This window comes from Trichomycterus rosablanca, chromosome 4 (assembly GCF_030014385.1).
Source record: "Trichomycterus rosablanca isolate fTriRos1 chromosome 4, fTriRos1.hap1, whole genome shotgun sequence".
NCBI lineage: Eukaryota > Metazoa > Chordata > Actinopteri > Siluriformes > Trichomycteridae > Trichomycterus > Trichomycterus rosablanca.
In genome coordinates this window covers 14,978,993-15,000,021 of record NC_085991.1, presented here as the reverse complement: position 1 = coordinate 15,000,021, position 21,029 = coordinate 14,978,993, and the positions used below count along the sequence as shown (strand labels likewise).

At 39.0% G+C, this 21,029-nt stretch overlaps 1 gene segment (V, D, J or C); it reads left to right on the top strand.

Moving 5' to 3' along the window:
• Positions 1-3,589: 3,589 nt before the first annotated feature.
• On the top strand, positions 3,590-19,963 carry LOC134311842 (T cell receptor alpha variable 5-like). The segment is given in 3 exon segments: positions 3,590-3,629; positions 3,700-4,052; positions 19,856-19,963. Coding segments are annotated over 3 exon segments (501 nt in total).
• Positions 19,964-21,029: the final 1,066 nt, after the last annotated feature.

Genomic DNA, 21,029 nt, shown 5'->3' with positions numbered 1-21,029 from the left:
AACAGGTTGAAAGCAGGTTAAAAAAGTATGTAGAGAAACAGGTGGACTACAGTCCATCTGCTGGGATCTGGGTTCAAATCTGCTATTGGCCAGCTGGGTGTCTTACATAGATATTTCTGCCTTGCGTCCAGTGTTTCCCGGTGAAATTGGACCTGCCACCACCCTGACCAACAGTTTGATAAAAATGAATGAAATGAGAATATTTTAAATATGCTCTCACAACACAGCCGTGACTTGGTGAACCATAGATACTGTAAAAAGATGATGTGTGTAGTTATGCTGTACCTGCACTTCCTGTGTGTGCTTCCTAGAGACTTATGTGCCGAGTTTAATCCAGAGTGCTCACAAAGCTGTGTTCAGAAATGGCTCAACTACGCAACTCAGTGCACATTGGAAGATACATGACACTGATTCTCACTGTAGCATCAGGTAATAGTAAATATTTATTAATAAATAATAGTTATTGATTTAAGGTTTAGATTTTTTAAGTTTGCTGACATTGTTTTCTGTTCCCATTTCCAACAGGTGGTTTTGCAGATGAAATTGGACGAATAGATGCCAACATTGTCCGAAAAGAAACAGAGACTGTTACTCTAAAATGTTCATATCAGTCCAGCAGCAGCAACATTTGGCTTTACTGGTACAAACAAAATCCTAACAGCTCACCACAGTTTTTACTGTATAAAGGTGCCAAATCACGTAGTGGTGTGTACAAACCTACTGACTCTCGATTACAGTCAAACACAGATGATACATCTACTGTACTCACCATCAACAATCTACAGCTGACAGATTCTGCTCTCTATCACTGTGCGCTTCAAGTAGCAGCCCAGTGATACAAAGCTATTGAGATGCTGTACAAAAACTCACTTGTTTGAAGTTTCCCCAAAGTTCAGAAGATCAAAGTTTGTTTTTTTCTTTTTACTTGTTATCAGTTAACCACACAAACACACACACAAACACAATACAATACAAATAGCACCTACTCTCTGTGACATGGATGTTTATTAATAAATAATATGAAGTTAAGCAGATAAAACATGAAATATCTCAGGTTATCCTGTCTGTAACAAAATAAAAGTCAAAGTAAATGTATTTGCATTTTCCATGCTGTCCCAAGTTTAAAATTTAAAAATTAATATTAAAATTAAGATAGGATAAATTAAAATTGTAAAATAATCTGTGATTTAGTGATGAACCTTTATTTAAATGACAAAGGTGCAAAGAAATGACTCTCATTGGTTGATTAAATTGTATGAATATTATCAAATGTTGAATTTAGTGCCTGCAACACTATAATAAAGTTGGAACAAAAGCAAAATCACTGTGAAAAATTTCAAAAATAATTAAGTGACATTGTATTAATGCATTCCACTATAAGCAGAGTAACTGGTAACAGGTAAGCATATCATTATGAGGTATATCCACCAAAGTCAGCAAAGTTTTTGCAAGCAAAGATGGGTCGTGGATTACTACTTTGTGGTAAATAATTGTTAATCATTATAAAATAACATTTCTCAACTACAGATTGCAATGGCTTTTAATTATCATCTGTACATACATTCTTAATATAATATTTTTCAGATGTCTCCTATTGTAAATACATGCTGCATCATGAAGAGGTTGATCAGTCTACACTGACCACAGACTGAAGTCTTGTATTAAGCAAAACATAATAAGTGAAAATACAGTGTTACCTTGAAACTCGACATCAGTTGGTTCTGGGATTGGCGTCGAGTTTCAAGGTTTTTCTTTCCATAAGGATGTATAGAAAACCTGTTAATGTGTTCAACTGTCCCATAAAACTGCATATATTTTAAGCCAATATAAAATAATGGGGTTGTTTTTGACACTTATACACTGAAAATAACACAAATATAATATAAAACACCGAAATACAATTGAAAACAGTTAAAAATCTATAAAAAATACAATAAAACCTTCACCTTTACTCCTTTATTGTTTCCTTATGCTTCTTAATCATGGAGATGCTTGATCTTGGAATACTGTATTCCATTCAGTGAAGGCGCATTCACATGAGAAGTGACAAAATAGCTTTTGCACTAACTGTGCCATTATATAATGTTTATATTTTGTTCTTTTAATACATTGTCACGTTAAGTGTTTTAGAATCCATAAATAAACACAGATACATGTGGAGCTTTTAGAGTGAATTTGACGGTTATTCCACACAAATGAAGATTCGTCTCATATTCACACTTTGATGATGTTTTACCGCACCGCTCAAGTTATATGGGCCACTTCAATCAAGCACTTCTGCTGATTAAATAAATAAATAAAAATAGCAAAATAAAATGATATTACTAAAAACCTTAATGTGGTCAAAACATTAAGACAACATTTTCAAATGTAGCTTTGTCAGTGTGGACTAGGCTACTTAAAAAAAACTAATAACTAATACTTTTTAATGAAATTTGAAACTATTGTTCATAAGCTGTTGCAGTCTGTTTATCAGCTCATCTTGAAATTCTTCTGTCCTTCAGTAATTGTTTCTGCATTGTACTGATGTTCCATGCAGCTCATCATGCCAGGAAACCCAACAAACTGTAAACAGTAACTGGTACAGAACCTGCTTTTCTCAGAAGAGGGAGCTACAGTATCTGTCTAGCATTTTACCTCCTAAATCTTAAGATGTCAAGCTGCTTTAACATTTTCTAGTATTCATTACACTGCAGTTGTGTTTATTTGTAAGAACCATCACTCATCCTAAAAATACTAATATTTAACATTATAATCTAAAGTAAAAATCACACAAAATGAACTAACATTAAATTCAGCCTGTTCTAGAGGTAAGAAAACCAGAACAACCTGGCTGGAACCTAAAAAGCACCAGTTACACACAGATACATAATCAACAATACAACATGAATTACAGAGAATTCAGTGTCAATTAAGTTTAATGTCAAATACCACCCAGACTGTTATCAGCAAAAGATGCCAACATTTGTCATGGTATGGGTATGCAGCAATGCCCAAAGCAAAGGTGATTTGCTTATGGGAGAAGTATAGGTACAGGGGCATACATTTGGGTTTTAGAGAGGCATATGCAGCCATCAAAGCAACGTCTTTTTACAAGAAGTCAATGATTATGGCTTGATGGTTGTCTACACATACATGATTGGCTATGTCCGAAGGGACAATGGCCAAAGCCCTTTGATTGGTGGTATGTCCAGGGTATTCCTGCCCTGCACACTGTGTTTCCAGGTGGAACCAGACCTGTCATGACTCTGACCAGGTTAAAACAAAAAATTAAATTAAATAAAATAGATGAATAAATTAGTCGAACTGTTTATTTGGAAATGGTGTTTGTACAATAATTGATGTAGCTTGTTGCAGATTTAAACACATACAAAATATTTCTAGTATAGTTGATGTGGCTTTTGTTTACTTACAATGTGCTCAATACAACAACTCATGTAACACATACACAACTTTAATTATAAAGCCAGGAAGAAACTGTGTCACTGTCATGTGGTGCCATGAGGTGGAGCTTCATCATAATGTATGATGCTACCACCACTGTAGAGAAGCATTTACAGAAATATCCTCATACTGATACACACCCATCATGTTCACCTTTATATTCATGTGTATGTGGATTTCACTAGGTGAGTAAAAACCATGTTAACTTATGAAATATGGAAACAGAATGTGATTATGCTCTGTTCTCTATCACAGGTGACTCTACAACAGGTCCAATCAAGCCACTTGATCCACATAAAAATGTAACTGAAGGTGATACTGTTACTCTGTCCTGCAGCTACAAAGACTTCACTGGTACAGTTAACAGTCTGCAGTGGTACCGTCAATATCCAAAATCTAAACCAGAGTTCCTTATTTCCACTCTTGCCTTTGGAGATCCAAGTGAAAACATTACATTACGTTTGACTGCTAAAGGTCATCAGGATTTAAAACAAGTGGATCTGAACATCTCCTCTGCTGCAGTATCAGATGCTGCAATATATTACTGTGCACTGGTGCCCACAGTGACAGGAAACACAGCTGCACTGTACAAAAACTTCAACACAGATGTTTTGGCAGATTCACTACTCTACTTCATTTTTATTTTTTGTTCTAGCATTTAGATTATAGCGTTTTTTAAATTATTATTTTATTATTATTATTTTTACAAATAACACTTAAATATGGAATTTAATTGCAGTTGCAATTTTAGCACATGCCACGTTTTATGGTTTTTGTTTGTTGTTTGTTTTTTGCTGTATGTACAACTATACATTTATTGTCATTAAACCTGTTTGTATATTCCATCCTAGTCGATCCTCCTCAATGTTTGACATAGTGTAAAGAATGCTTCTTTATGTTATTGTAGCAGTCTGGCTATACACTACAGCTATCACAATACACACACAACCATGATACACTAGTACAGCAATCCCCAACCATTTTTGCATCATGGACCAGTTTCATATAATATATATTTTCATGAACCGGCGGGGGTGGGAGGATTTAAAATAGAATAACAATACTACTTACAAATGATGAAAAATCAGTGGGAACCCTAAGCTTTTTTTGCTGCAACGAAAAGATCCCACCTAGGGGTGATAGGTGACAATAACAGCCGAGGTGTGTTGACAATGAAAGCAGTGTTTTTTTATTGCTTTTCTAGCAATCTCTAATTATTTATTCTCTCTGTGCAAATTATGTACAGTGTATCACAAAAGTGAGTACACCCCTCACATTTCTGCAGATATTTAAGTATATCTTTTCATGGGACAACACTGACAAAATGACACTTTGACACAATGAAAAGTAGTCTGTGTGCAGCTTATATAACAGTGTAAATTTATTCTTCCCTCAAAATAACTCAATATACAGCCATTAATGTCTAAACCACCGGCAACAAAAGTGAGTACACCCCTAAGAGACTACACCCCTAAATGTCCAAATTGAGCACTGCTTGTCATTTTCCCTCCAAAATGTCATGTGACTCGTTAGTGTTACTAGGTCTCAGGTGTGCATAGGGAGCAGGTGTGTTCAATTTAGTAGTACAGCTCTCACACTCTCTCATACTGGTCACTGAAAGTTCCAACATGGCACCTCATGGCAAAGAACTCTCTGAGGATCTTAAAAGACGAATTGTTGCGCTACATGAAGATGGCCAAGGCTACAAGAAGATTGCCAACACCCTGAAACTGAGCTGCAGCACAGTGGCCAAGATCATCCAACGTTTTAAAAGAGCAGGGTCCACTCAGAACAGACCTCACGTTGGTCGTCCAAAGAAGCTGAGTGCACGTGCTCAGCGTCACATCCAACTGCTGTCTTTGAAAGATAGGCGCAGGAGTGCTGTCAGCATTGCTGCAGAGATTGAAAAGGTGGGGGGTCAGCCTGTCAGTGCTCAGACCATACGCCGCACACTACATCAAATTGGTCTGCATGGCTGTCACCCCAGAAGGAAGCCTCTTCTGAAGTCTCTACACAAGAAAGCCCGCAAACAGTTTGCTGAAGACATGTCAACAAAGGACATGGATTACTGGAACCATGTCCTATGGTCTGATGAGACCAAGATTAATTTGTTAGGTTCAGATGGTCTCAAGCATGTGTGGCGGCAATCAGGTGAGGAGTACAAAGATAAGTGTGTCATGCCTACAGTCAAGCATGGTGGTGGGAATGCCATGGTCTGGGGCTGCATGAGTGCAGCAGGTGTTGGGGAGTTACATTTCATTGAGGGACACATGAACTCCAATATGTACTGTGAAATACTGAAGCAGAGCATGATCCCCTTCCCCCCGGAAACTCGGTCGCAGGGCAGTGTTCCAGCATGATAATGACCCCAAACACACCTCTAAGACGACCACTGCTTTATTGAAGAGGCTGAGGGTAAAGGTGATGGACTGGCCAAGCATGTCTCCAGACCTAAACCCAAGAGAACATCTTTGGGGCATCCTCAAGCGGAAGGTGGAGGAGCGCAAAGTCTCGAATATCCGCCAGCTCCGTGATGTCGTCATGGAGGAGTGGAAAAGCATTCCAGTGGCAACCTGTGAAGCTCTGGTAAACTCCATGCCCAGGAGAGTTAAGGCAGTTCTGGGAAATAATGGTGGCCACACAAAATATTGACACTTCAGGAACTTTCACTAAGGGGTGTACTCACTTTTGTTGCCGGTGGTTTAGACATTAATGGCTGTATATTGAGTTATTTTGAGGGAAGAATAAATTTACACTGTTATATAAGCTGCACACAGACTACTTTTCATTGTGTCAAAGTGTCATTTTGTCAGTGTTGTCCCATGAAAAGATATACTTAAATATCTGCAGAAATGTGAGGGGTGTACTCACTTTTGTGATACACTGTAATAATTCAAAGCAAGTTCTAAATAGGTATAGTGCAATATAAGTATTGTACAGTGGGGCCAAAAAGTATTTAGTCAGCCACTGATTGTGCAGGTTCTCCTACTTAGAAAGATGAGAGAGGTCTGTAATTTTCATCATAGGTACACTTCAACTATGAGAGACAAAATGAGAAAAAAAAATCCAGGAAATCACATTGTAGGATTTTTAAAGAATTTATTTGTAAATTATGGTGGAAAATAAGTATTTGGTCAATAACAAAAGTTCAACTCAATACTTTGTAGCATAACCTTTGTTGGCAATGACAGAGGTCAAACGTTTCCTGTAAGTCTTCACCAGGTTTGCACACACTGTAGCTGGTATTTTGGCCCATTCCTCCATGCAGATCTCCTCTAGAGCAGTGATGTTTTGGGGCTGTCGCTGGGCAACACGGACTCCAAAAATGTTCTATGGGGTTGAGGTCTGGAGACTGGCTAGGCCACTCCAGGACCTTGAAATGCTTTTTACGGAGCCACTCCTTCGTTGCCCGAGCAGGGTAATTGGGATCATTGTCATGCTGGAAGACCCAGCCACGTTCCATCTTCAATGCTCTCACTGATGGAAGGAGGTTTTGGCTTAAAATCTCACGATACATGGCCCCGTTCATTCTTCCCTTAACACGGATCAGTCGTCCTGTCCCCTTTGCAGAAAAACAGCCCCAAAGCATGATGTTTCCACCCCCATGCTTCACAGTAGGTATGGTGTTCTTAGGTTCTTCTTCTTCCTCCAAACACAACGAGTTGAGTTTTTACCAAAAAGTTCCATTTTGGTTTCATCTGACCACATGACATTCTCCCAATCCTCTTCTGGATCATCCATATGCTCTCTGGCAAACTTCAGATGGGCCTGGACATGTACTGGCTTAAGCAGGGGGACACGCCTGGCACTGCAGGATTTGAGTCCCTCTCGGCGTAGTGTGTTACTGATGGTAGCCTTTGTTACTTTGGTCCCAGCTCTCTGCAGGTCATTCATCAGGTCCCTCCGTGTAGTTCTGGGATTTTTGCTCACCGTTCTCATAATCATTTTGACCCCATGGGATGAGATCTTGACCCCAAGGGAGATTATCAATGGTCTTGTATGTCTTCCATTTTCTTACAATTGCTCCCACAGTTGATTTATTCACACCAACCTGCTTGCCTATTGTAGATTCACTCTTCCCAGCCTGGTGCAGGTCTACAATTTTCTTCCTGGTGTCCTTCGACAGCTCTTTGGTCTTGGCCATGGTTGAGTTTGGAGTCTGACTGTTTAAGGCTGTGGACAAGTGTCTTTTATACAGATAACGAGGTCAAACAGGTGCCATAAATACAGGTAACGAGTGGAGGACAGAAGAGCTTCTTAAAGAAGAAGTTACAGGTCTGTGAGAGCCAGAAATCTTGCTTGTTTGTTATTGACCAAATACTTATTTTCCACCATAATTTACAAAAAAATTCTTTGAAAATCCTACAATGTGATTTCCTGGATTTTTTTTTCTCATTTTGTCTCTCATAGTTGAAGTGTACCTATGTATAAAATAAATTTTTTTTTTACAGGTTTTCCTAGTACATTTTTACAGTTTTTCCCTGTATTTAAAAAAAGACAGAACATTTTAGTAAAAATACAGGAATAAACTGTATATTGAAAAGTGTCATGTGATTTACCAAAAAAAAATCTGTATAAATGAAATACATAAAAAAACTGTTTTTTTTTACAGTTTTTTGATGACACTTTTAACAAAACTAACTGTAAAAATAAAGTAATCTTCATTGAAAAAAATAGCAGAATCTTCTGTAATTTTCAAAATGAAACCTTTTGTTATGCCGATATATCACAGTCAATTACATAAAAAAACTGTTAATAGTGAATTTAAAAATTTAAAATTGCAAGAAAATATGTGAGCAAATAAATATTTTGTAATTTACATACATACATTACTACTTTACATACATAAATTGGAAAAACAAAGGTATTGCCTACCTTATGAGACAGGCAACAATACAATTTAAACAGATTTTAACTTTTACTTTATTTATGCATTTGTATTAATTTAAAGATTGAATTGTTAAATGAGTGCATTTATACAAACTGTGTAAAACCATATGCACCACATATATAAAATGATGCTCTAACCTATCAGTTACACACTCAAAAAAAGGGTATGCTGGTGTGACACAAATCAATTACATTTTAGATGTTTAGATGTTTTCTAGTAGACTCAACTTAACTTAGTTACTTTATTTCCTTGGAACTACTTAATGTAATTAGTTTATCAGGTTAGAAACCGGATATGACGCACCGGAGATTGCGCAATACATCGTGAAGGCACATTGTGTTTCAATGGCGTCTCAGGTAATGTGAAGCTTTACAAAATTTGTACATCTTTCTAATTTTATGCCAATCATGATGTTTATCTTATTATATCGTTTAATATAGCTCTTTAGTTGAATAATATTCAAGTTTTATTGCTGTTCATGCGTTATTTGTTTAAAAAATGCTAACGCTAATTCGCGCGTGCTAATGCTAATGCTAACGGCCGATTTGCTTATAGTGTGTTAGGTTTTTAACATAACATCATTATTAAACATAAATTACATCCAGACCACATGGTCTATTGTTCAACATGTCGCCGGCTAAGCTCTCTCCCTGACTCCTACAGAAAGGGGGGGGGAGGCAGAGCCCGGGGCTTGTTAGCACACTTCATTGGCTCCACCAGCAGTAAAGGAGGAGGAGCCTAGCTGAGTTTAAAAACTGGCGGGGAAGAGAGGCGCGGCCTCTTTCTTACGTGGTGTGTCTAGACTGCAGGAGTAAGGAGCGCCGGCCGGCTTAGCTCTGATATATATTCACAGATTATTTTTACACTTAATAAAGTGTTTTAAAGAGTACTTTCTGGACTTCCTTCGACTGCTTTCTTCAGGACCTTTTGAACAAAAGATTTATCCTAACAAATGGTAGCCAGAGGATGGTTCAGGAGGTCTGAGGATAGCATCGAATTAATTCAGCTGACTGAGGTAAGACCAGGAATTCTGAAAAATCTTTTGTACTCAGTACAAGGTGCGCGCCTGCTTAAGGTAAACAGACGTTCTCTGTATATATATTAGATGCATTTATTATTTAGTGTACTGAGTGTGAAAGTGAATCTCAGAATCCGTAAGTGTCTGATTAAATTACTAAAGTATCATTAGATAGTTTAAAACTGTGAATATATGTTGGAGCTAAAAAATTTATGTTTCCTGATTGCTGAGTTTGAATCAGACCGAGCAAAATAAACGGTAAAGGGCTGTTCGGCAGAGGCTTCACCCGGAACACCATTGGAGCGAAACGTGTCTGTCTGTTTCAAAAGCAGGGGCGCGTGATTCGAAAGATCTAAGTTTTAACGAGTCTGGGACTGGGTTAATTCTATAGATCTCAAATTTTCGAGCGTTGGATCTAGAAGTCTGGCAGTTTGAAAAACGAGATTCTATGATTCGAGCGTTGGAAATAATAGGGTCTGGCAGTTTAAAAAACGAGATTCTATAATTCGAGCGTTGTAAAACCTAGGGTCTGGCAGTTTGAAAAACGAGATTCTATGAATGAGCGAACGTTGGAAATCTATTACCTGGCAGTTCAAAGGACGGGGTTCTATGATTTGAACGTGGAAATCTTAGGGGTCTGGCTGTTCAAAGGACGGGATTCTATGAAAAAGATTGTCCTAAAATTCGGACTTGACGGTTTTGGGAACGGAGTTCGGTTAATTAGACTACTTTAAATTCTAAATTTGGTTCGAAAACAGTACATCGGGAGTTTGTTTGTCAGTGTTTCTGTGCGTATTTATATGTAACCTTTTGTTTGTCCGCCATCTTGCACACGCGTGTTTTTCTGTCTGTCCGCCATTTTGGCTTTCTGTCTGTCCGCCATTTTGTCTTGGGAATGCAACGTGGTCTCCCGTCTATCCGCCATTTTGTTTCTTGAGAACGCAGCGTGTTTTTCTGTCTGTCCGCCATTTTGGCTTTCTGTCTGTCCGCCATTTTGTCTTGGGAATGCAACGTGGTCTCCCGTCTATCCGCCATTTTGTTTCTTGAGAACGCAGTGTGGCTTTCTGTCTGTCCGCCATTTTGGCTCTGTCTGTACGCCATTTTGTCTTGGGAATGCAACGTGGTCTCCAGTCTATCCGCCATTTTGTTTCTTGAGAACGCAGCGTGGTTTCTTTTGTTCGGCGGCCATTTTGGACCAGAGAGCTGAGCGTGGTTTTCTGTCTGTCCATTATTTTGGCTCTGGGAGAGCTGAGCGTGGTTTTCTGTGTATCCGCCATTTTTGGCTCTATGTGAGCAGCTTGCCGTATCTTGTCCATCGGCTATCTTTGTCTTTGTACGCCTGGATTGGGTAAGTGCTGCAGTTAATTTTATAATCAACTTTATTTTTATAATCTTAAGATAACTGAGTTAAGATGAAGTATTTATGGTACCTTATTAAGTGTGTTTTAAGGTAGATAGCGTTCTTGAACTTTAAGGTTCTTAAACCAGGAAAGGGGGTACTTAGAGTGGAATTCATCCATGTGTGACATAGGACATTTTCACACATAATTAAGGAAAATCTCCTTAATCAGAGTTGTTATAGTGAATAAGATTAAAATTTTGTGAGTAACACAGCGCTTGTTAGTCGTGATAGGAGATTTGCTGGGTGTATTGGTGCATGTATTATTGAGAGATTGCTATATTGTTTCTTTGTTTAATGTATGGGGTAGTGCTGGACAATAATTCGACATCAAAATGTCGCAAGTGGGGAATGTTTCAATAGCGGGGATATGATTTTAAACAAATTCGATCAATACACATACATACACGAATCCAGTGCTTAGTGTTACCGCTCTGATCGCACTGGTTACTGTAACACCGTAGTTTTTAAAGCACATTTCACAGACTGTAATTTTGCTTTTGCTTAAGTATGTTTTGTATTAGTAATTGTTACATTTTGAATAGCATCTGTTACCGAGCAAAATAAAAATAAAAAACGCTAAAGAAATCGCGAATTCAGTGAGTTGCGACAGGGAGTCGAGTCTTTTGTCTCGGTTCCTTTTGAAGAGCCGCGTGTTTACATGGCGACTGCCGGAAGAGTCGGTTCCTTTGTTTCGGTTAGAAGAGCCGATTCATGGATTCGAATCATTTTGCGACACATCGCTGGTGGTTGTACAGTTTGAAAAAAAGTTTTATGTCATTTGAAATGACGCATTACACATCCCTAACTGTTTTGATTGTTGCATCAACATGTTTCTTCTATTTCATTTGAGTTAAGGACAACGTTTCTTCTATTACATTTGAATTAAAAACTACTGTTGAGGTTTGTATCCACTCCCGTTTACATTACACAGAGGAGACCCCCTGCTGTTTACTCGGTGAGTACATTTTAAATGAGTTACTTTCTACTTTTTGCTTGAGTGGATTTTCAGAGTAGTAACTTTACTTGTAATTAAGTAAAGATTAATTAAAGTAATAGTACTTTTACTTGAATACAATTTTTTGGTACTCTTTCCACCTCTGATTAGGACATATGGTAATATATTAGATTATATATTGTCAAAGCTTATGTTTATTTGAGAGTGAGGTCGTGTTTTTCTCTGTATACAAATGCTGAATACAAGTTAAAAGGTAAAAGCTAACATGTTACTGTTTCTAAAATATTGTGTAGTTGTAAAGAGTGAGATTTCATAGCCCTATAAATCTTATGAGGTGTGATCATTTGTTTGCCTCTCGAATTAAATTGGAAATAATGCCAGAAGGTACCACTATTTCTGTACAAGACAGGGACTCTGATCCCTTCTGGATTTGTGCAGAATTTTCTTTCTGTCTTTGTCTGATACAGAAATATCCGTAGTTATAATAGGTGATCTTGAGGGTTATACTTATCTAACTCGGTTAGTGCCAAATTATGTTCTATAACTGAAAGGAAAACATCTCACGTATCAAGTTAATGATTGTATAAATACTACAGTGTACTTCTAAAATTGAACATTATTATCAAATGCTGTAATGTACTTAATCCTACCACTTTTTACTAATTGCAGGAGATGGTGAACATCATGACTGTATTACTCTATCTATTTTTTCTGGGCCTGATAGGAATCCTGAATTGGAAATGTTTGTGAAAGGATTTGCATCCAGAGATGCTGCAACAGACAGGAAACAAGTGGGCTTAGTTAAAATTTTAGCAAATGATACTTTGTGTCATTGTCCCTCTTATTCAATTTAAGTGGAACTATTTAAGTAAAGTTTTGTTCCAATTTTACAGGACAATGCCAGAGGTGACACTGCTGACAAAGCTGTTACACACCTTCCACTGCTCAATAACGACATTATTTGTTTACAGGTCCAGCTAACACCAGACTTTGATTGAACTAACTTTAAAATTCTGTGCTTTCCAACAGGATAAACACATTTAGAAGGTTTATTTAATGTTTTATTTTCAAAATTTGATTGTAAAATTTGAAAAAAGGGGGGAGTATAATGGTAGGAATGAGAGTTTATGTTTAAATATGGCAGGAGTATTATGGCAGGAATAAGAATTTATGTTTAATATGCCGCTTTGTGTATTAAATCCTGTGATACATTGTGCTGGGGCAGCTGGACTGGCAGACCTACGGATATGCATGCAGATTCAGGTACGTATATGCATGCAGATTCAGGGACGCCTGGTGAAGGTAATCTTCAGCCTTACCTCCTGTTTAGAGAAAAGCGAGTTGTAGCAATCTGTAGTATCTCTCAGCGCTGCTGCTTGCACGGACTCAGATGAGATGGACTCAGGTGAGATTAACCTTTTGCGACCCTGCGGTCACATATGAGGACATTACATTTTGGTTTTGTTATGCCTTATTCCTTGACCTGCTAAACTTCGATCGATTGTCCCCATTAGTGGACACTTTTGTCTGCCAGCTAGTGGTAGCAAAAGTACTAGAACACTAATAAAGTTTGTTTGCTTCTTTATTGAGATTTTGACGTTATGTTTTGCACTTTGGTTGCATTTATGACAGGAGCGGTGGTTGCTCATTGCACGGGATTCAGGTTATATCGGGCACAGACATGGACAGTTCAGTGTCTCTGGTTCGCCTCGCTGGCATGTCTTTGGACTGTGGGAGGAAACCGGAGCACCCGGGGAAAGCCCACACGACAACATGCGGGCTCCGCGGAGGGGGGACCTTCTTGCTGTGACAGTGTGCGACGGTACTACCCACTGAGCCACCGTGTCACCCAACTAATAAGGTTAAAAACAAAAGGAATAGGGAAAATGCATTGAAAAAATCAAAGCTCGGGTCTCAGGAGATTAAATATAATTGCTTACACGGACTCCGGTAAGATTCAATTTAATTGGTAATATTTTTTGGAAATTGTTAATTGGCAATTGTTAATATTTGATGCTTGTGTTGTATCCGATGAATCTTTTCTAGCTAATTGATCAGGTCAACTCACTCAGTTTATACTATATAGTTTATTGAAGAAGTTAGATTGGTTCAATGTGGTGCAGTAAACCTTGTGGCAATACTATGCATGATCATAGATGAGTGCAGTTTAAAGATTGAGGAAACAGTGAAGAAAATAACTTGTTAGGAGAGAAGTACATGAAGGGGGGTGACTGGAGACCCAGGTCATAGGTTTCACAGACACACAGCAACCCAGCGGGGGGTTGAGGCCATAAACTGCAGGCCCTGCATGAGTAAAGAGAAGTCTGATATTTAATCTACTGTGTACTGGCTGAGGATGGTGGACACTTATGCAGTACCAAAGATGATGTAAAAATTATGAATACCAGATCTTGCAGATGTGTGTCATGGCTGTTGTTGCATTCTGATGTTTGAGTAAAGCAGTGTTCAAGAGGCATATGGGGTGCTGAGGTACAGAATGCCAAAGTAATGACCATCAGACAAGAGGAAGGGAAAGCTGATGTGAGACTGGATGGAGACGTTATGCAGTGAAATCTCAAGCCCGTGTGGGACAGTAGTGTGTTTTAATAGACATCCACCTGAAGACCTGGGTTCCATAATAAAAAGTGAGGGGTTCGGTAACATCTTATAGAGGTTTTGGATGTATTTTACAGTAAGGTATTAGAATAACAATAATTCGTGTAGAAAAAGTTTTGGTTACAAGAGTAAATTAGAAAGAGCTACAAGTGCTTGTGTTTTAGTGAGAGTAGGGATGCAGGTACCATAGTGATGTGGGGTTAATGACATTTGTAGGGAGATGTAACAATAATACAATAGAGATAGTATAGGTTGGTAGTACTTTGCAGTGAGTTAACTAAATGGAACTGTTTAAGTAGAGTTTAATGTGATTCAAGAAAGCCAAAGTGGATCAAAGCGCTGGTGATGATGAGCATGAGGGATTGGCTGACTAGGAGCAGGAGATGGTCATGTGAGAGTCTGTTGGATTGTGGGAAATGGAGTCTGTATTGTTAGAAGCAGGAGGTGTGTTAGTACCAGTGACCAAAAGTTGGGGTAAAAATCTGAATGAATAAATAATATAAGTCAGGGGTTTGTAGGACTGATGGAAGTTGATATAGTAGAGCTGTTGTTATTTTAAGTATGGCAGAGTAAATAATAAATAGTGGATTGGTGATTTTGTATTGGAAAAAATGTGATTTAGAAAATTTGAAGGCTCTCTAGCATGCGGCGATGATGAAGTAGAATAAGTGTAGAAAATGTTAGATGTAATGTGTATGCACCTTCTGCTCTGATCAGTTTGAACTGTTTGAAGTGGAATTTTATATAGCAGGAAGGGTTAATGCAGTATGAGAGACAAATTGTGAAGTAATTGTTTGTTTCCAGGGGATCACTGTCGATTGCCCTGAAGTATATGTTTGTTTCCATAGGGCCATTGTCGGTCGCGGTGAAGTGATTGTTTGTTTCCATAGGACCATTGTCGGTCGCGGTGAAGTAATTGTTTGTTTCCAGGGGATCACTGTCGATTGCCCTGAAGTATATGTTTGTTTCCATAGGGCCATTGTCGGTCGCGGTGAAGTAATTGTTTGTTTCCATAGGGCCATTGTCGGTCGCGGTGAAGTAATTGTTTGTTTCCAGGGGATCACTGTCGATTGCCCTGAAGTATATGTTTGCTTCCATAGGGCCATTGTCGGTCACGGTGAAGTAATTGTTTGTTTCCATAGGGCCATTGTCGGTCGCGGTGAAGTAATTGTTTGTTTCCAGGGGATCACTGTCGATTGCCCTGGAGTATATGTTTGTTTCCATAGGACCATTGTCGGTCGCGGTGAAGTAATTGTTTGTTTCCAGGGGATCACTGTCGATTGCCCTGGAGTATATGTTTGTTTCCATAGGGCCATTGTCGGTTGCGGTGAAGTAATTGTTTGTTTCCAGGGGATCACTGTCGATTGCCCTGAAGTATATGTTTGTTTCCATAGGGCCATTGTCGGTCGCGGTGAAGTAATTGTTTGTTTCCAGTAGACACTGTTGTTGTACTGAGGTTTACGTTCTTTTGTCTGAGTTGTGTTTGGACAACCGAGTGAGTTGTGCCAGTGAATGTTAAAAGAATACTCGTATTCTTCGACTAGGCAGGAATTTTCTGTTCTAGGGTGTGTCTCGTTAAAACCTATCAGTTTATCTTTTTCTTAATACGTGTTACAGATTTTGCTCGAAAGGTTGTTTAAAGCGGTCTAAAATGTCTAATTTAACACATAGAGAATTTATCCATGTCTCACCCACTAACTCAGGAACCAACTCCAACCAACATCAAAGCTTATAAAGACAATTACACCTGTTTCAGGAGCAACAAACCAGAACCGATAAACAGGGGACATTTTTCAGAAGGGATGTGTATGAATGGGTGTCTGTCGCTAAAACACTGAATGAACTGCCAAAGGCAGCTCACTTGCGTCCCTGACGCTAACCTTCCTTACTCACCGGCGCCACATTGGTGTCAGAAGTGGGATCGTGGTGTTTGGGTGGCTCTGATGGTTTGGTGAGCCAATATGCCCGGTCTGTCGGAGTGCGCTAGCCCAGGTGGCTGTAGGGGCAGGGTGCCCGGTCCAGCAGTGGGTGGAAGAGCGACTCGGCAGTGTAATGGGGTGCGGTCCAGACATGGAGCCACCCAGTGGACGCTGGTGAGTGGGTCACCGGGACGGTTGACCATTAGGGAGGGGACAGTGTAGCGTCGCCACTGGGTCTGGCACGGGCTTTACCCAGAAAGCCTTGCGGCAGTGGTGTCTAAGCTCACCGTGGCAGTGTATCCCGTTGTTGGAAGTGGGGTGGCTGCGGTGAGGGCTGGGTAAGTAGCTTATATGTTTGTCTGTTGTATGATTGTATGTGTGTATGAATGGGTTAAGTGGCTAGAAGGGATGTTTGGGCCATGGAAGGAAGTTATTACGGGTTTAGTGATGTCAGTATGAGAGTGTGGGATTGGCAATTTTAGTGGTATGTTGAGAATTCTCTTGTAGATAATTAGAAATAATTACTGATAAATGTTAAGGTGTGGTTCCTCTTTCACTGACAAAGGTATGGTGGGCATGCCTTGACTCCTGGTGAGTCCAAAGGATCCGGTGTGGTTAGAGTCCATGCCAGTTTGGTTAGAGTCCAAACTCAAAGCCTGGTACCAGGTCAGTTGGTCCGAGTCCAACTGTGAAAGCCTGAACGGGTTCAGGTCGGTTGGTTAAAGTCCAACCGTTTGTGTGGTAAGTTATTTTCTGGTCCATGTCGAGCAGTCGGCCCTGAAAACCAATATAGCAATTGCTTTGTGGAATAATCAGTGGAATTGATTAAGTTTCCTATTGCATGGTTAGCAATTGGTTAGTAAAGTCAGTGAGGCTAGAACTGGTCAGGGAAACTACTTATTGCGAGTTTGGTGAGGTCAGTATGTGTAGGATTGGTAATTTTAGTGATATGTTGTTGTTGTGGTATCCCGTGCATCAGGGTATTAATAGAAAAATTTGTGATAGAAGTAGTGAGTAGAGGAAGCAGAGGGGGGCAGGATCCACCAGTTATCCAGATGGTGTTGGCTGATTTGTCTAGATATCATGCAGATGATGATGAGGAGGATGACCTTGAAGGTGGGCCGGAAGACCCACTTCGAGCAGTATAAGTGCTACTAACTCTGCTTAATTAAAGGTAAAACCGACCAGACAAGACGAGGAGAGAGGACCAGCACTACTAATCACACACCGTGATGAAGGAAGGAAGGACTGGCAGAGGCAGACTTCGTGGGAATTGGAAGACCCACTCCGAGAGACAGAAGTGACACCAACTGAACCAACCAACAGGGAACTAAACACAGCAGAAAGCCCGACAAAACCGACTATGTGGAAGAAGAGTCCAGCGGAATCAACGGAGCGGAACAAGACGAGGGGGGAGAATTTAGTTAGACTAGGAGACAAAAAAAAAAAAAAACATAAACATATAGTTCGCAGACACATAGACCATCTTTGAAAACACTAGTTAAGTGCAACACACATAGTTTAGCTACAAAACGCAAGGGGTTAGTTCAGGATTGTTTACAATGTATATATGTTTGGTACTCTGCTATTTTTAGGAAATGTTTGTGCTGCTGTGGAAACAGGTAAGACCGACAGGGGAGAATCCATAAGACATTAGGAGTCATGCAGAGACACAGGAGCTATGGGCCCCTTCTGAATATCTGCAGCTCCGTCTGGTGGAGGACAACCTGAACGGACTTCCTGTGGAAGCCACGCACCCATTGTGTTTATTTTATTTTTCTTCTCTTTTTGATTTCCTATTTTTTTAAATTACTTTATTTTGATTTCCTGTTTTTATTATTTTTTGTTTGTTTGTTTGTTTCAGGGTTAGGAGCTGTTGCGATAGGTACGGTTCCTTTAGTTTAATTGGTAGCCTTTTTATTTTTAGAAACGTTTTATTGTATAAAATTCAGCCCAGTGGCCATGTAGTCAGAAGGGGTTAAATTGGGGGGTTGCTGACGGCTATCCTTATCTCCTGGGATCTAGAAACACCTAACCTATAGTTAAAAGTTATTGTGAAAGCATTAAGATGCTTTCAAGGGGGGCTTGGTAGGTTTTTAACATAACATCATTATTAAACATAAATTACATCCAGACCACATGGTCTATTGTTCAACATGTCGCCGGCTAAGCTCTCTCCCTGACTCCTACAGAAAGGGGGGGGGAGGCAGAGCCCGGGGCTTGTTAGCACACTTCATTGGCTCCACCAGCAGTAAAGGAGGAGGAGCCTAGCTGAGTTTAAAAACTGGCGGGGAAGAGAGGCGCGGCCTCTTTCTTACGTGGTGTGTCTAGACTGCAGGAGTAAGGAGCGCCGGCCGGCTTAGCTCTGATATATATTCACAGATTATTTTTACACTTAATAAAGTGTTTTAAAGAGTACTTTCTGGACTTCCTTCGACTGCTTTCTTCAGGACCTTTTGAACAAAAGATTTATCCTAACAAGTGATTTATTTATTAACGTCTTTTTAGGGTTTCTGTGAATCAAAATAAAGTATTGAGGCAGATTTTAATAGATTGCCATTGGCTGACTGTATATTATGTCCAGTTGCGCTATGTATGATAACGTTGCAGTGCCGTGGTGCTAGCTAGTGCTAAGCTAGTCAAGTTCAACAGCCAGTATTCTCAACTTGTGGCAGTAAGGTTCTTTCCCAAAAGGTAAAAATGGCTTAAATTACTTCGTTGCGGTAGTATATTAGAAGAAGGTAGACAGTAAAAGATGTGTAATATTTGCTGTGCCAGTGCATTAAAAAACATGGACACAACCTAGCTAGCTAAGATGCGAGCAGGCAGCTCGAGCCTGAGGGAAACGGCAGGCTTTTGGTTTGGCGCTCACGTTCTGTACATACTAATACCAAAGTGATTCTGTAACGTTAGTATCATTAGAATGAGTTTTGTGACTGTTATCCATGAAAACACACATGTGAACAGTGTTGGATAATCATTTAATTTGTCATGTTAAAGTCATAGCAGAAATAATATTTCAGTTATTTACAACATAACAATTGATGTCTTGTATCTTCTGTTTACAGATGGTTGGAAATGTGTAGTTGCAGTTGGACTGACCTTTTACTGGTAATTTTTTTTCTACATTTTATGCTAAATTGAAGAATATTGAGCTACTTTTGACTGAACACTGAGTGATTAAGTTTAGATTAAGTGAAGAAGTAAAAATGGAGAAATTCTTATTATTTATCCTGTTTGGTTCTTTTACTTACTTTTTTGTTTTATGTGCTTTATATTTATTTTCTTATTTAAGCTGGTAATTTCTTTATAAGTATTTGTCTTGCTGATTTGGCTTTTCTTTAGTTTTCTTTAGTAATTTTTTATTTATATATAATTTTAATAGTATCCAATTTCATCTACAATTTAGGATTCCCCCAATCACGCAATACCATCAGTGCTAGGAGGGTGAAGGTAAGCACGAGTTGTTGCAGCAACCACCCCATCTTTTTGGGACAAGGTATGTCTAAGTTGAAATAAAGGTTGAAGTGAGATGTCAGATATGTTAAGTCCTAAATGGAAATTTGTGTACTGTTAAGTTCAAGAAAGTGATCCCCCCCTTTCATTGTAGGATGGTGATATGGCGGCAACTGAACGGGTGATTGAGGAGACTGTTCTGAGGATCTATGTGACTAGAGTTGATGGAGCTGAAGCCATGGACCCCCCTGCCAATACTTGAGTGGTATTAGAAGGTGGTGTGGTTCTAGAAGACTTGGGCAGTGTGTTCCTTGCCTTTGCAGTTCGGGCTGATTTATGCCTTATATATTTATAACCTTATGATTTATAACTTGTTACCCTGCTACATTCAGATACACTTTTGATGTACTCCAAAAACTGTTTCTGGAACTAAATGCTAACACACTGTTTTATTAAGCTCAATTACTAATTACCAAGCTGTTCAGTGGCATGTAGTCCATACTGAGTATTACACTTGTGATGTACTGTTTATCGAATTCCACTGTGGTTGCACGTTCTAAAAACTTAAATGTTGGCACTGACTTGTACATAATTCAAAATTATAAGTGTTTCATGCTCATGTTTTGTAGACATTTCACTTAACTGTATGCTGCTTTGTTACAGTTTTTATTTAAATGAATTCTGATTGCACTTATTGTATGCTGTATTGTGTTAGACAACTGATTCTTACACTGATCAGCCATAACATTAAAGCCTCCTTGTTTCTACACTTACTGTTCATTTGTGTGAAAATTATTTGGGTTAAAAATAGTTGAACTGTGGTGGCTGTTGATCCATTTTAAAGCTGAAATTAACTAAAGCTATGTACATACTGCATTTATAAAGTTATATATAACATGTAACAACTACAACATTTCACAGTAATTTGAAAGTAATATGCAGACAAATCTACCACCATTACAACAGAGAAGGAAATCCTGTCAGTCAAAAGAGGTGAGATCAATTTAAAACTGTTTATTAGTGTTATTACTTGTCTTTTCTACTCAGAAAACTTGGCTTTAATGGTAAAATTGTAATATTATTAGTGCTTTACGCTTTCGCAAAGCTGAGGTGATTTTGAGAGCTGCGTTCTAAGTTCAGTCAGTCAGCTGCACAACTCTCCTTTCTGAATGGATGTGTTTTATGTCCATTTAGATGGAAATAAATACATGTGGAGAGTTTATCAGATACCTTTTTAGTCTCGTTTGTTTGGTAGTTTGTAAAGTATGCAGCAGTTTTACACAAATAAGGGAATAGGAGTGAACCAAGCTAAGCTAAGCTAAGCTACC